The sequence below is a fragment of the Passer montanus genome, unplaced genomic scaffold, assembly GCF_014805655.1.
Source record: "Passer montanus isolate IOZ18808 unplaced genomic scaffold, ASM1480565v1 scaffold48, whole genome shotgun sequence".
Taxonomy (NCBI): Eukaryota; Metazoa; Chordata; class Aves; order Passeriformes; family Passeridae; genus Passer; species Passer montanus.
In genome coordinates, this window is record NW_024369707.1 from 492259 (window position 1) to 507908 (window position 15650).

General features: G+C 36.4%; 1 protein-coding gene across 7 annotated transcripts in view; it reads right to left on the reverse strand.

The window, feature by feature from the left end:
* Positions 1-15650, reverse strand: part of ACAP2 (ArfGAP with coiled-coil, ankyrin repeat and PH domains 2) — a 63232-nt gene that overhangs the window by 22429 nt on the left and 25153 nt on the right. For 4 of the 7 annotated variants that reach the window (XM_039722311.1, XM_039722308.1, XM_039722310.1 and 1 more), the window contains exons 7-10: positions 13958-14002; positions 13366-13461; positions 9146-9220; positions 2458-2570 (exon numbers count right to left, since the gene is read on the reverse strand). In XM_039722311.1, coding sequence (XP_039578245.1) covers positions 2458-2570; positions 9146-9220; positions 13366-13461; positions 13958-14002 — 329 coding nt within the window. Of the gene's footprint in view, positions 1-2457; positions 2571-7769; positions 7782-9145; positions 9221-13365; positions 13462-13957; positions 14003-15650 lie in introns of all 7 variants that reach the window. The other 3 variants (XM_039722306.1, XM_039722309.1, XM_039722304.1) reach the window with 1 other exon arrangement.

Genomic DNA, 15650 nt, shown 5'->3' on the forward strand with positions numbered 1-15650 from the left:
CATTAGGATGGATTTTGGTGCCTTTAATTCACAATTGAAGGAGTTCTTAAAAAGGTCTGGAATGAACATAAGAGCAACTGAGACCAACGAGGGTAAAAGAAGCCTCAATTTTAATACATGTTACTACTGACAGTGCATTTAGCAGTCAGCAAGGAAGACCAGTGCTGTCACCTTTGGCTCAGAACAGCAGGAAATTCCAGTATTTCTAGAGAAATTATTCTGGTTTTGTTTCAGCTGGTTGATTTTCCACCCACCTTCCCCAAAGATGGTGATATAATAAGGGAGCAAACTGCTAATCTGTAAGAACACTAAAAGTATCTTGTCTGTCTTGCTCAGAATTCCCTAAAATAAAACATAATGCTCTAAATGTTTGCTCCTTTGTTTGATATTTTGTAAAATTTTACACACAAAACAGTTTAATGCAATGACAAAATCCATTCTTGTACTTTAACCAGTGACTGGAAAAACCCTATAATCTCTAGTATATGATAAACTTCAATCAGTACAATTCCCCACACTGTAACACTACACAAGTAAAACTTTCCATCACGGGAAACAGGCAGTGACCACTTCTGTGCCTACAGTATAGCAAGCAATCAGAAATGTATTCAGAAATAACAAAAATACTTCTTTATTTTTATTAAAACATAGCAAAAATGGGAGACCAGACTCAGATATTAAAAATTTCATTAAGGTCTTAAATATTACTATTATATTATAAAAGTAGTTTAATAGCAATAAGTAAAAGTTTGTGAACATGTGGAATACAAAATTTAAATTATTGATTCCATTTCAGAACTGTTTCTAGATAGCATATCCATTCCTATTTTCTGCCTTAAAGCATCCAACTAGTCTATCTCAGTGAGACAAATTATCAAGGATCTAATACTAAAAAGGTTAAATGTTTTGCTTCATTGAATGCTCCTGTGATAAACAGAAGGAAAAGCTATAAGTAAATATCAATTATGTAATAAAAGTAGGCAGCTCTGACTCATTAATGAGCTGTTTATCTTTGCTCTCTTAAATTATTGCTTGGATATGCGTTTATTATATTTGTTCAAATATGTAACTTAATCTGAAGGAATGTCATTGTGTATCTTGATTTAATTACAACTGCTCCTTATTTACTTTGTGTCCATTTAAATTACCAACATACAGAGCTTAGTTTTAATTGAATCCTACTCTCTAACCATTTTAAGGCAAGAGACATGTACAGTATTCCTAGGAAGGACATCATGTGGAAGCAGACACTCCTGTCCTGCTCCCTATTGTCACCTCCCTGCAGAGCAAGGCCTTCCTGCTATTCAAAAGGGGAACCCAGAGACAGAGTTTCACCGTCAGTAATCCAGCAATGGCAAAAAGGACCCTTTCAGCCCCTTGGGAAGCCTATAAAGGACAATCTCCTGCCCTATTACTGCAGATCTTTCTCAGTATGCTAACACTGACATTTTACTTCACACCAGGAAGGTGCTTTTGATGCACATCTGCCGGTTTTCTCCCCTCACCATCCCTTGATACTTCACAGATTTGTCTTGGAGAACTCTGAATTCTGCTTGCATGAGACTAACCCAGAAAGCACATTACAATTACAGATGAATAATCAGGCCAAAGCAAAACCTTTTGTACTAGTTGCCATGACTTGCTAATATAGATACAGTCTTATTGACACCAGTGGCCCTTGCATCAGTCTATGGATTTAATTGAAGTGATCCCAATTTCTTACAAGCTTGTGGTGTGCTGAGATACTCTAGGATGCACAGAACAAGTAAGACTGGAAGGGACCACCCATTCAAATGCACATTCTGTCCTTTGAAACACAGCAAATAGTTTAACAGGGCACCACTGAAAAAACAGCAGAATATGGACAATAGAGAGCTCTTTATCACAACAAATTACATCTAAAATTCAAGAACTGTATCCAACTGTGCTGTAAATGCTCCAGCATATATATTTCCTTGAAAAAAGTATACACCCTTGGAAATGCAAAAGAAATCCTGTTCAGGAAGAAAAACATTCAAATAGTAGTAAAATATACATTGTTAAAGATATATAACTAACAATATATTTTGAATTCCCAAAAGGGCCATCAAAACTACTAAGCCAAAGTCACTGCACAGGACAGGAATTTTAAAGCATAACAACTACATTGCTTATCTTTCAGGAAAAATAACTTGAGTCCTTGACTGTGTTTCTCTGCTTCCAGTGGCTATACAACTTCTATTTCACTCTAACATTTTCCTAGCATATGCTTTCACACGGGAAAGGTTTGGAAACAACTAGTACAGAAAACAAAGAAAAATGGCTGTGAAGTGTCATCTCTAAGTTAACTAACAGAGTCACCCCAGTGTTCTGCCAAAACTATGGACTCAACAAGTTACAGAGATTATAAATCAGATGAGAACTCAGGTTAAAAAGCAGTATTTTTATTAGCAGTACATAGAGGTTCTGAATAATTACCTGTTCCAAGTCTTGAAGGCATTGCTGGCTCGCTTGAATAAATAACCTTCCATAACAATGCCATTGGCTGCATCTACATTGTATTCTAGTTTAGTATCATCACTGGAATAATCCTAGTACAAAGGAACAAGAAAAACACACTGCAGTTCAAATGAAACTTTAAATATGAGCAGTACTGTTGTCAAAGAGTAAATACCTAGGAATAAGGTTTTGCTTTCAACACTTATTAGTCCAACCATGACTCTCAGCCCCTGATGGCTTTTTTTAGAAAAGCAATTTTAAGCAATGAGAATGCTGAAGATTTTTACTTTACCTGCAACAAGGGGAATTTCTTGTTCAGGTATTGGTGACCTCTACAGCCAAATAGAGGGCAAATATTGCTGACAGAGCATCTGATGCTTCAACTGTCTGCTCAAATGGTCTCTCATATATTCCCAAGAAAGGGGATAGAAAAGCAGAGGAAAAGAAGCCATGAAAGTTAGGAGTCAAAACTGAGAAACAACTGCAGCTTGTTGTAGATATGTATAAAGTCAGCTGTGCTTTAGCATTTTCTTCACCTCTGTCATGTTGACAGCTGAGCTGCATAGGAACTTAGAAGAAAAGTAATCAAATAAAGATGATGCTATCAGTTAACTCTAGAGTAAATCAATCACGGTGCTGGCACTGATGACAAGACCTTGGCAGTAATTTCTTCTTTATGATCTTGGATAAGATTATAAAATTACAAGTAGGACAAGGGAATATGCATTTCCATCAACCTAATAACAACTAAACCCAGCTAATAACAATTAATAGCAGCTTTCTGAGCTTTAGAAAAGCTGATTGCTTATCTTATTATCTTATCTTTAGCAAAGGTAAGTTAGACTAAGTAATAACACATGTGATTTTCATTTGCTTTCACATCTCATTGAGAACAGCATGGGCTCTTCGCAGGGAGGTAGAGTTCAGATATTCAGAGAGTGGGAGGCTAACATCTACTAAGGGTGCATGAAAAAGCACACATGGAATGACATCATTTCTCACAACTTTGTCCAGAGATGAAAATAATATACATGCTGTAATTTTATTTCACTGTTATTAAAATATATATCCTTAAAGTAGACTAGCAACATATGGCTTCTTCCCCTTAACATGGGTGTAAGAGACACATTCCTGAAAATTAAATTTCAGAAGAAAAAAACCAAACAAGTTAAATACTGAAAAGACAGAACATTTTATATTATGACTTTCCTGAACCTTCAGTAGTTACTTTTTGTCAATTGCAAACATCAGCTTTGTGTGAAAAGTATATCTGAAAGTCTCTGCTTTGTACTTTGCTTCTTAGGAATTTGTCTATACATAAAGGAAAAGAGGCAAGAAATATATATAAAAAAGTAGCTTCAACACCAACATGGTCATTATCCCCAGATAGTAGCCCAGGATGCACACAACTTTCGTGCTACATATGATGTTTACTCTTATACATGCAGATGGTTTTTTCCAATCCAAGGTTAATTACACATGATAGTGAAATGGTTACAAATATTAAAATGGACCCTTTAAGCTCCCCACTCAGAACAGCACAAATTCGTTAAAATTATTCACTGTTTTAATCTATTATTAATCTGATAGATCACCTAATGTTGAAATGTTAAATCTAGATTTTTATTATTGAATTGACAGATGATCGATGCAAGAGTTCTAAAAGAAAATGGAACTACCATATCACTACCATACACTGATCTGAATAAACATACTAGTTACAAATGAAAGCTTCACATAAAAGAATATCCTATTTTTGTATTTATTATTCAGCAATTAATAAGTTTGATTTTCTGTTTCCTAGATCAGAACATGCTGAACATAAGAGGCTTCATGTAAGCTCTCAAAACAAAAAAACCACTATACACAAACTTAGACATGCTGATGTCACATTTCCCACATTCCCCAAAAACTGACAAATTACTCTAACTTACCAGCTCCCAAACATAATGAAATCTGCTAAAGATTTGCATTTTCTTGCCTCAGTGATGCCTGCAACTCCTTGTCTAGTTAAAGACAATACATTTCCTCAGTCTCTTCTGTCCACCCTACTATGTAATCACATTTTCCTCTGGAATTTGGAGAACTGCTGCAGAAAATGCAGCTGTCTTTTCCAATGACTCCAGATCTATGCTTTGAAGGTGTATATGGATTGTTTACCATGCCACACTCAGTCAGAATAATCTAAAACACTGAGCCTTCTCACAAAATGCATTTAGTGTCATTTTTAATTACTTCCCTGATTGAATTCCACTTTTACAGAGCAAAAAAAGACACCAGAGTATAGAGGCAAATGTCAAATACCTCCTTAACTGAACATGGCAGACTACCAGCTGGAGGGGGGAGTGAATAAGGCTTCCATGTGCTTTATCCATAAAACTTCATTGATAAAGTTGTGATCAGGAAAAACAATCAGAAAAAAAAATGTCCCATTTCAATTCCATGGATAAAAGTAGAAAAAGAAACTAAATTAGTTGTGTTCCGATCTTAGTCTCTGCTATTCTACAATTTAAAAAAATAGGAGCAAAGCAGTCATAGTTATAGTTTATTTTTATCTTGGTGCATGGAAAAGTTTAATGAATCATGAAAAATAATCTGGGTGGAGAAAAATCCACCCATATCTTTCCAATGTCCTGCATAGGAGAATCACGTGTTAATAAACTCAGCCACTGTATGTGATTCAGAATTGTGTATTCTGCCAGCAGGCACACAACTGATAAAGACTTAATTTAAAACATAATTTAACTAATTAGGTGTCAGGACTAAAGTAGATTTCACCTAACCAGAACTAAGACAATGTAGCCAGTATTATGTAATTTTCACTGAAGTGCTACATCACAGATTTCATTTCATTTTGGAAGAATAAACATCTATGGTTCTATTCTGACACCGACTTTTCACGGCTGGTGCTACTGGAAGAGAAACATGTAGAAGTGGGTTATATAAGTGAAGCATACAGCATGCTTTCATGCCTTTTTTCCCACCCTTTTTCTTTAAATGTCCATGGGGTACAGCAAACCAGCTGGCAATGGAAAAACAACTTTCATCTCCAGAAATAATACTAATCTGGTGTGTCACAGAACACTTAATATTCTTGACAGTGTTTTCAGTGAATGCATTTTCGTATGAACGCATCAATTCATCACACATACTTGATTCATTTCAGAGCATGTTTTTTGTTTCTTTGTGTGTGATTTTCTTGTTCCCAAAACAAACCCTCCCATTACTTTTCAGTAGCAGAGCTTTTGATTTACTTTCAAAATTGCTATCAGGCCATGAAAGCTATTCAAACCATTTTAGCAGTAAATCTCAGGAACTATATTTTAACATTTAATGTGGAACCCAAAGTATTTTTTACTTTAGAAAATCAGCATTTTTAAAGTTTTAAAAAAAGGCAGTAAATGGGAGAGCCTAAGTAGTAAAGAAAACACTAACCTGAAAAATTAGGCCAGCATATACTAAGTAGGAGACACTAATTGTACAAAGCCCCCATTTAGAAAGCTGCTCCCATTCCCTTTCCATTGGCAAGAGATGTTTGTCATGCTTAAGCTGAAAAGTCCCTCGAGGAAGGGTTTAGAACAACAGACACCACAAATAATAAGGTTTACAGCCCAAGACAGAGTGAGAGAATGCAAGAGTGTCATTGAGCAAACAAGTCACTTGAAATACAAGCACATATTTGGTTTTGGAGACAGGAGTTAGTCTGCACAACTTCTCAACAGCAGCTCTGGTTTATGCCTGCTTTGTGATTGTGGTAGCAGCTGGTTTCCTATCACCTTGTTTACTCAAGACGTTAAAAATTTTCAAATCGTTCTCACTCCAGCTGTTGCCTGAGCACTTCTTTGGAAGCAGAGTTTTACTTTAAAGGAAAGGGGATTTGAATACAACAAAACTATTTGAAGTTCAATGCAAATACTTTTCCTGTATCATCTCCCTCATTTTAGAACAAAATATTAGGTCTGACAATACCAAAAAAGTCATGAAGCTGTTGCAGGTGCAACTGATTTTTAAAATATTTCTTAATTAAACATGTTGCTGAAGCAATAGGCTGCAAACTGCTCAGAAAACAAGAGTCATGTCTAATGTATTGACACTGTGACACCACTCTTTTAATATGAATCTTTTCTTATAAAAATATATTGCAAACATTTCCCAGAATGATAATTAAATTTCTAGATTAATTCACAGCATGTGTTGCTCCAGTTTAATACAGAAAAAATATTTTCTCACACCGAAAAAAATAAAGTTAAGAAAAATGTTTCCTGCACATTTGCTGAGTAAATTGACCAAAAAACTTATAAGCAATTAAAAAAAGTAAATCAGATTATCAGCTCTGCTAAAAAAGAAATCACACTGTATTGGTGACCAAGCCCTTCCATGACACTTTTAATAGCCTCTCCATCAACAGCCTAATTAAGTAGGACAATGATTATACAGAAAAGTGAGATGGGTTACTTAATTAGTGCAATTATTCTGCATGCATATGCACATATATGCAAACACAGGTAGTAGGTGGGTAGGTGTGTGCACGTATGCACTTACCTATACATTTCAGAAAAGGAACTGCTCTTTATCCACACAATGAAGGAAAGGCATCATTCTGAAGCATTAGATTAGAACTTCAGTATATTAAATACATATATACCTCATGGAATATTCAACACAATAAGCTTCAGAAGTTTCAGTTGTTAAAAAACGTGGAAGGATTTGGCATTGGAAGATTTGGGAACATAGCAGAAAGCAACATGACAAGACATGAGAAGAGAACAGGGAATGAAGTTGCCATCTGGGACAGGGTGACCAGATGACAAGTAGTGATAAAAAGATCCAGAGTCTAAGGCAGTTCTGAAATCCTGATGAGCTGGAAGCTAACTTGGCATGAAGGCTTGGAAAACCAAGTAGGAGGAGCCAAAACCAGACAACATGATTTGAACAAGAAACTAAGAAAATGATTGGATAAACTGTAAGAGGAATCTCCAATAAAGCACAGTCCAGGCATTATCAGCACAAAAATGTGACAGTGACTTCTCTGATAAGGACAGGAGACAACACTTACAACTCAAAACACAGAAATTAAGAGGACAACATACAGTGCATTCTGACTGCCCTGATTAGATTTTAGAGACAGCATTAAATTGTCAATTAAAGTAAGCAACAATAAAAGTAACATTATTGTATTCATCACTCCTACTAGAAATCAAGAACATTTATATTACACATAGATATGGCTTATCAAGTTTCACAAAGCTTGCAAGTTTCAGAAGTAATTGAAACTAGCAGAAGTAGTTTACCTGTAAAGCAGCCTTCAGCAGCATTTGAAGAAAAAATAAAGATTGTAAACAACACTGGCAACACCAGTGACCATAATTCATGGTAACTAGTTATTATTTCTATGGCAAATTAAAAGATAATTGCTCATAACTTATATCCTTCAGCAAGCACCACTGTTCTCTTGACAGAGAACCTCTCAACTACTGTCCATTCCTGAAACTGAGCCTTTAAGCTGAAAATATTTAAAATTTGACCTTCAACATTAATTCTCAAGTTCCATCTTCCCCATTTCCTCCCTCTCTTCCCCTTCCTTGCCTGCAGTTATCTCCTGACTCCAAGCACAGCATGTCAGCTCTGCCCTCATCATCACATCTGCTCAATTTCACAGCAATCCTAATGCTTCCCACCAACTCCTAAAGGGATAACAGGATGCACCAATAAAAATGTTTACAGCAACCAAAAATGTTATCTTTTCCCATTAGTATTAATATTGGCTCCTACTAAGGCTACCCAACTTATAATCTCAGCATGTTTTCATTCCTGAATTTAGTTACCAGATTTCATCTCTATTGGGTGGGCTTTTTTAAAATTTATGCCACCTGAACAGATCCAGAACATATTTGATTGAGAGGAAGAAGTGTAGCATTACCTTTAAACTGGTATCTAATCCCTTTCAAAAGTGTCTGTAGCTCACTACCAGAGAGTTCAGTGGAAATACTTTTAACTTCTAGCATTATACCTGCAAAACCAATACTGATCTAGAGCTTCTGAAACATCCAAACAACAGAAGTCATTTCCCCCCAACATGAATTACCTAAATTTTTCTCAAGAAGTAAAAAGGAATTATTGCACAAATCTTCCCCAAAACGCCGGTTAAAACTTCTCAATTTCATATCTCTGCACAGTTGAACCAGTACATTAGACACTCTTTACAAAAGTTTACTTTTGTTCTTCATATCTAACAGCAGCTGCCACACAAGCTCCAAGTGCTGCACTGGGATTTGGCACAGTCCAAAGTGAAACTTATGGCTGTAGGGCTGTGCAGCACATACACCTCTTCTACAAACACATAGCATGGAAATATAGAAACCAGCACAACTTATTCAATTCAAGAGGTAATAGGAATTAGGAGTTCTATTGAAATGCTAGAATCCCAGCATTCAAATAAATTCTACTGTTCTATTTATGTTTCAGTAAAAACTAAGCATAATATTTTGTTCAGTAACACAAAATTAGTATCTGCAATCCAACCTTACACTTAATGATATGTCAGTCTGTCTCTCTGCACTAAAAATACCATCCCTTGTAGTTCTGATGCAGAGATGCTAGGGAGAGATGCTACAGATAAAAAAAAAAAAAAGTGTGTGCAGCCTGCCTTTTACATTCTGCAAAGTACCTTTTGTTGAATAGTGGAGTGCTTTTGCTCCATATCTCTCTTCTCCTTCGCAGCATCTACAGCCAACTGATCCAGCTGTAAAGAGAAACAGAAAATTGGATCTTTAAATTATCATAAGAAATTTGGCTCAGTAGATTTCACAATGCTGATTAAAAAAAAAAAGCACGAACACATTATGTCTAGACATTGCAAGACTTTTATTTTATTTGCATAGCATAATTACTTCTTTGTCACAAATTGTTTACCTTGAATAACCACTGAAGCCTCGTTTAAAGCTCTGCTCTGCCACCCTGAATTAACCTCTACCAAGGTGTACATTTCTTGTAAGCATCACAAGAACTGTTTCAAAGAACAGCATGGTGCCAAGCATATGCGACTCTGTACCGCATTGGTGCTCAGTCTCCCAAGAGGATGACTCATGCTTTAGCTGCTCTTGCTGGCCTATGCAGCAGCACTGGCAGGAGCAGCAAAAACTAGAAGGAGCAAATGCTATGGATTTTTTCCTCCACAAAGTGGGAGAACTGTCTCAACCAGGATTTTGTGTCAATAGTTTTGATCAGCTGACCAGAAGTACTCGAAGACTGCTTCAGATCTTAGGTAGAGACAACCAAATTAATTTTAAATAAAAGTATGGTTTTGAAAATAACTGAGATTGTCACAGAGAATATTCCAGTTAGTATCCTTACAAAGTCTGTGCTGATAAATAGGACACTAGCCAAAAAATTTCTCTTTACAATTATATATATATATAAAAAAAGGAAATTTAAGATAGCCTGTAAGAGAAAGTTTGATTGGGGTTTTTTCTTCTGTGGTAAGTTGCTTGGTTTGGTTATTTTTGTTTTACAGTTTTGATTCTTTTGGTTTTGTTGTTTGTTTGTTTTATCCAGGCCTTCATGTTTAAGTAAGAAATGCAGTGGAGAAGCAGATGTTGACCAGTTGGTGTGGTATTTATAGCCCATCACCCAGCTGGAGCGCGGCCGTGCCCAGCAGTGCTGCATGCAGGGCTCAGCCCGCAGCTCTCCATCTGTGGGACAGGGCTGTCCCTGCTCCGGGCCCACAGCCAGAACTCCAGGAGCAGCAGCACCAGCTCCCAGCTGGGTCACTCACTTGGCACAGGGCACAATGACTAACAGATCCTCTGATCCACCCACAGAGAGGATCCCCTCCACCCGCTCCCAGAACCACAAGTGGCAGGCCCTGCCAACTCCAGCTGTTTCCCCAGTCTTTTGCTTCTCCTGCTTGACATGATATAAATAAGAAAAAAGGGACAATAACAGACCCTTACACCCTTGTGCTAGACATTCTCCAACAATTATGGAGCCATCAGAAAGCCAAAACATCTGGATACAATTCCGTAACTTTTTTCCATTTTACTTTTTTTATGTCTTCTTTCCCTGTCTTCCCCTCTGGCTAAAAGGCCCTATCAGCACTTGCACACCTTTACAGGTATTTGTGAACAGGAACACATTGAAGGCTGAAGTGTCTAAATGCCACATCTATGTAGCTTTTGCACTTAAAAATAACATGAGCATCTAAAACAGAGCCTGGGCTCAAAGATTGTTTTGTATCAAGAACCCTTGAGAAACCCTTTGTCTTCTGATAAAGATGAGAACTGGGTCAAGTGCTGTTCAAAAGTTTATAAGAATCAAGTTTCTTGCTAAAACTTCAGATTCAGGAATCTGCACATGGCCCTCAATAAATTCTTCCTTCTACCCCATTAGAAGAAATAGAAGGCAGCCACTCAGGGTAGGGCAATTACCTCTAATTTACCTTGAATACAAGCATTTGGGGGTACATTTACCACAGCCAAAACAAAACTCTTAACAGCAGCTCATTCCATCAGTTACTTTTTTTACTGTGAAGACAGCATTGCACCATTCCTTTTTTCAAGCTAAAGCCAGAGTTTCTTCCCTTTCACTCAGATGAGCAACACATCAATTGTCTTAGAAGAGACCAACAGCATGTAACTATCAAAAGCTGTAGTAAATCACAACTAAATTACCACAATCCCAGTCATTATAGCATTACTGGGTAATTTTCAGAAAATTAGGTTTTTCAAACTACTGCATTTACTGGTAAATGTATTTTTATAAACATAATGCTCTAACTGGCATTCTGAAGAGAATTAAGTCAGATTAAAATATTTAGCTTTTTGAGTAGTCATCTCAGTAAAAATTCAAATGTTTTCTTTTTAAGCTAATACCACATTTCATATGAAAAGAAGCAAAAATTATCGTTTCCATGCAAAAGCTCATATTATGCTTGCACACTATTAAAGATTCCCATACAATGATGATTCCCAAGGGATCCTACCCTGACCTGAAGTATCCAGAAACCAAAATTGCTTAATCCTATTTCATCACAATAAAACAGCTATTTTGAAAATGCAGACAAAAATAATTCAAAACTGTAACTACACTATTTAAGATCAATTTTATTACTTCAGATGCTGTTAACCCTTGTAATTAAGATCAGACGTGAAATTCACCTAGGAATGAAAACTCACTCACCAACAGATGGAATCTAACAGCATTTTCACAAAAATCCAGCAAATCCCCGTTATGTCACAACATACTTTGTTAAAGGCAGAAGCTTCAACCAGTACAAGCTGCAAAGCCATCAATTGTTAAAACTTTCAACAGTTATTTACAAATCTGCTTCTGTCATGAAAAATATCCACTATTTAATTGCCAAGGTCTGCTACAAAAGAACAATTCCGCAAGTTGTACAACTTTAGGGTCTTCAATCCAGCTTGCTCCAACTGCAATATATTTTAAACATTCTTAGCTATGGATTTTCTAAATTTAACTCCTTCAGTTGCTATGATACCAGCACCAAAATGAATGCTACACAGCGCTCCTTACCAGATCAAGCAAAAGCATGACCAGACATTCAAAAATAACCTTGTGTTTTCTTGCTTGAATCACATCAAAGAAATGGAAACATTGAAACCTGGCTGATGGCATGACCCACTATTAACTCCATAGTTTGTATCTCCTTTCCCTATCCCCTCTTCCACAGAAGTACAGGACTCGTGTTACACAGCCAGACACTACAGTTCAACACTTACAACCCAAATTGGAAGGATGTTGAAGAATAAAGGTCACAACTATGGAAGACGAACACCTACCTGAACTGTTCAGGGGCCCTCATTACACCAAGACCTGACATGTCTCTACACATAATTAAGACCCAACTGGGGCCTAGTCTAGCAGAAAAATAACTATTTAACTATTGGGTTGTTGGAGTTATTTTCTACAGCTCCCAGTCTGCCCCACTGCACCGCTCAGAACAATTTAATCTCTTAGACATTCAATGACACATCTACTCAAGATGAATTTAAAAGTTTGCTGCCATTTATTTGGTTTTTTCCTGGACAGACACTTAAACATTTGGTTGGCTCTTTATGGATTCTGTTTGGGAAGTGGCAATAGAGGGTTTCTATCAGAGCACTTGTTGCAAGTCCTCACATAGAGGCAAATAGAAAATGCATATAACTTGCACTGAAAAACATGTCAAGACACTGCTGAGTCTTCTTCCTGCACCACAGACACGTCTTCATTTCAATAGAGTGTGTTCCAATCTATTTGCATAACCATTTCAATGTCTCCACTGTGCAGTTGGCAGTGGTCCATCCAAGCTTTTCATGAGTCCCTCACTGAAAACCCAGAAGTGTCAATTGTCTGCTCTTAAACAACAAAACTGGGCAAGAAGGATTCCATGAAGGAACTAAATTTTGCACTACTTACTAAAATCATACTTCCATTTTATGGTCTAAGTTGCTAACATCAAAGTTATATTTACACACATCAAAATTTAATTATGCAGACTGCATAATTTATACAGTAAATAAAGTATATGAATAGAAGGAAAACCAGCCTAATCTACTTTTTATTATTAGATATATTTATAAATATGGGTCATATACAAAAAATTTTGAAAGCCAAATAATCCAGTATCCTGAATATCCCAATTTACCTCACAGAGCAGTACATGGCTATGCTTAAGTATGTAAATCCGAATAATTTTAGTAAACAGACAACTTTCAGTTTGTAACTATTTTCCTTCCTTTCATTACAGTGTATTTTTTATGTTTTGTTTGTATCATACTACAACAATTTTTTTGTTGAATAAATCTATGAAGTACCTGATATGCAGGCATATATCAAGATTTCTTCCATTTCAGCATATAGTTATGCATTTTTAAAATAGTTTGTTACCTGTGCACCAAGTTCTTTCATGTAGGGCTCAAGTTCACCAAACAGATCATAGCCTTGATGGAAAAAAGCCAGATGTGCATACATGAACGATAACATCTAGAAGGAACAAAGTAAATATTTATTCTCTTAAAAATTGTATCACATATCAAGTAACTTAATTCACATAACCTACAATTTCAGGTTTAATTTCTCCTCTCATGTCCTGACAGTTTTACATCAATATGTCATAGAGCTTCCAATGTTATAAAATAAATGTGCAAAGTAAAGCAAGAACAGAACCAAGCCAAAAATTTCAGAAATCAGTTGATAGCACTACCTCCATGAGCAAAACAACAGAAATCTACTTAATGGCAGAAAACTACTTCTAATTCATGTCACCTGAAATTTTCGTTCTCTCTCTTTAACTGGGACATGTAAGGTACAGATGGGTTATAGAATATTTTTCTAATGATTTAAACTCATAAGCTTTATAACACAGCTGAAAAGACTGTCTGGCCTTAAAATAGAAAAAAAAGTTGGGAAGGTGCAGAGCAGAATAGCAGAGATTAAGAGATTAAAATATTTGATATACAGAGGACAAAGTATATCTTACCGATTTTAAGATTTCTGCTCTCCTTTTAGATTGAAGAACATTGATCTAGGAGAAAAGAACAAACAAGCAATTGCTTTTATTCTAAACTTATTTTATTTCCAATTTTCCCCAAATAATAATATCTAAGCTTAAAACATTGAAGAAGACAGCTCAATATCAGACTTCCCAAAGCACTTTCAAAAGAAGATGCACTCTAGTTCTGTCATGACACCAAAGCGATGCAATCAGAGAACACTTGCAAAGCTTGGGCTTCACAGTGATAGTCACAATTTTCTTTTATCAATGAGGAAAATACAGGACACCACTTTCTTGCTAGAAGTAATGTAATACACCTTACAAGCAAAATTCGCTCTCATTTTCAAGAGATTGAATTCAAGATGTTTCAAGCAGATGAGCTAAGCCAGCCCACCAACTCCCTGCAGAAGCTGCACCACTGCCAGGGCAGTGAAGGATGGGGGCAGGATTACTTTTCCCCTCAGACTCACAGTATTTAAGTATCCCAAAAGTAGTCCCAGGCAAGCAAGAACATAATAGTTTCAATAAATAACTTTCCATGGGTAGCTGGCTTTTAAGCTAGCTGAAGTCACTGATCAAAGGTGTTGCCCTAGAACTTGGGGAATTCCATATTATATAGAAAAAACGACCAATTTTTCACATTCACCTAGTTCCCCTATCTTCTTTATCTAATCTTAAAAGGTTGCTATTCAGAACTACAGATTTTACTTTAAAAGACCCACTTAGCAGAAACAGGCATGATTTTGCAATTTAACACCTCTATGTCAGTTTAGAATTTCAGCAAAATAAACAAACTTGCTGAAGCTATAATCAAAACCAGATTCTACTTCTATACTTAAGTTGTCATTATTATGGAAAACTTTCTGCAGCAAAAATAATTAAGATTTGTTTGTATAGAATGAACCCTCAGCCTGTGAGGCAAATAAAAATAAAAGGAAAGCAAAAGTTTTGAATTACAGTTTAAAGCCTATCTGGCTACAAGGAGACCACAGTTGTGAAGCCATTTTCCAAGAAGAATCACTCAAGTAGACATAATTCCTGAAGCTGAATTGATTTTTGTCCACATTGAGAGATGCTGAAACTGTCCCCAGTTACTCTAAATGCATCTTTATCCCAGGAGCTGCTCATACTTTGAACCTACAAATTCCAGGAGGCAAACAACCTGCAGTTCAAAGCACACCCAAGGAACTGGCCTACTACAGCAGTGACTGCCAGCTGTCCCCACCATTTAGTGCTAGTACTAATAATCCTGTGGGGCATAATTCACATGACTTTTTAAACACCAAAATTACCTTAGTGTTTAAAAAGCTGGAGTTCAGAGCTGACCACTGACCATCATGTCACCATGTCTGTGAACATGCCCAGGCTGACAGGCTGCACTTCATTTTACAACTCATAATGCAATTTATAGAGAAGTTAATTAAGCTTTAAATAACTGACAGGACTGTCACAAATCAAGATGATAATGTCTAATACAAAACCAGCTTAATTGCAAAGAGCTGTTCTTTTTTGATCATAGGAGAAGCTCAGACCCATTTGGGAGCCCCCAACATCTCACACCATCTGAGTTGCAATAATCCTGCTTTGCTGTAGTTGTGTGTAAGTATGAAGCAGATGAATTTTAAGTACCTAAAGAAAATTTATTACTGTATTACAGAATACAAAGCAGCATGACAAA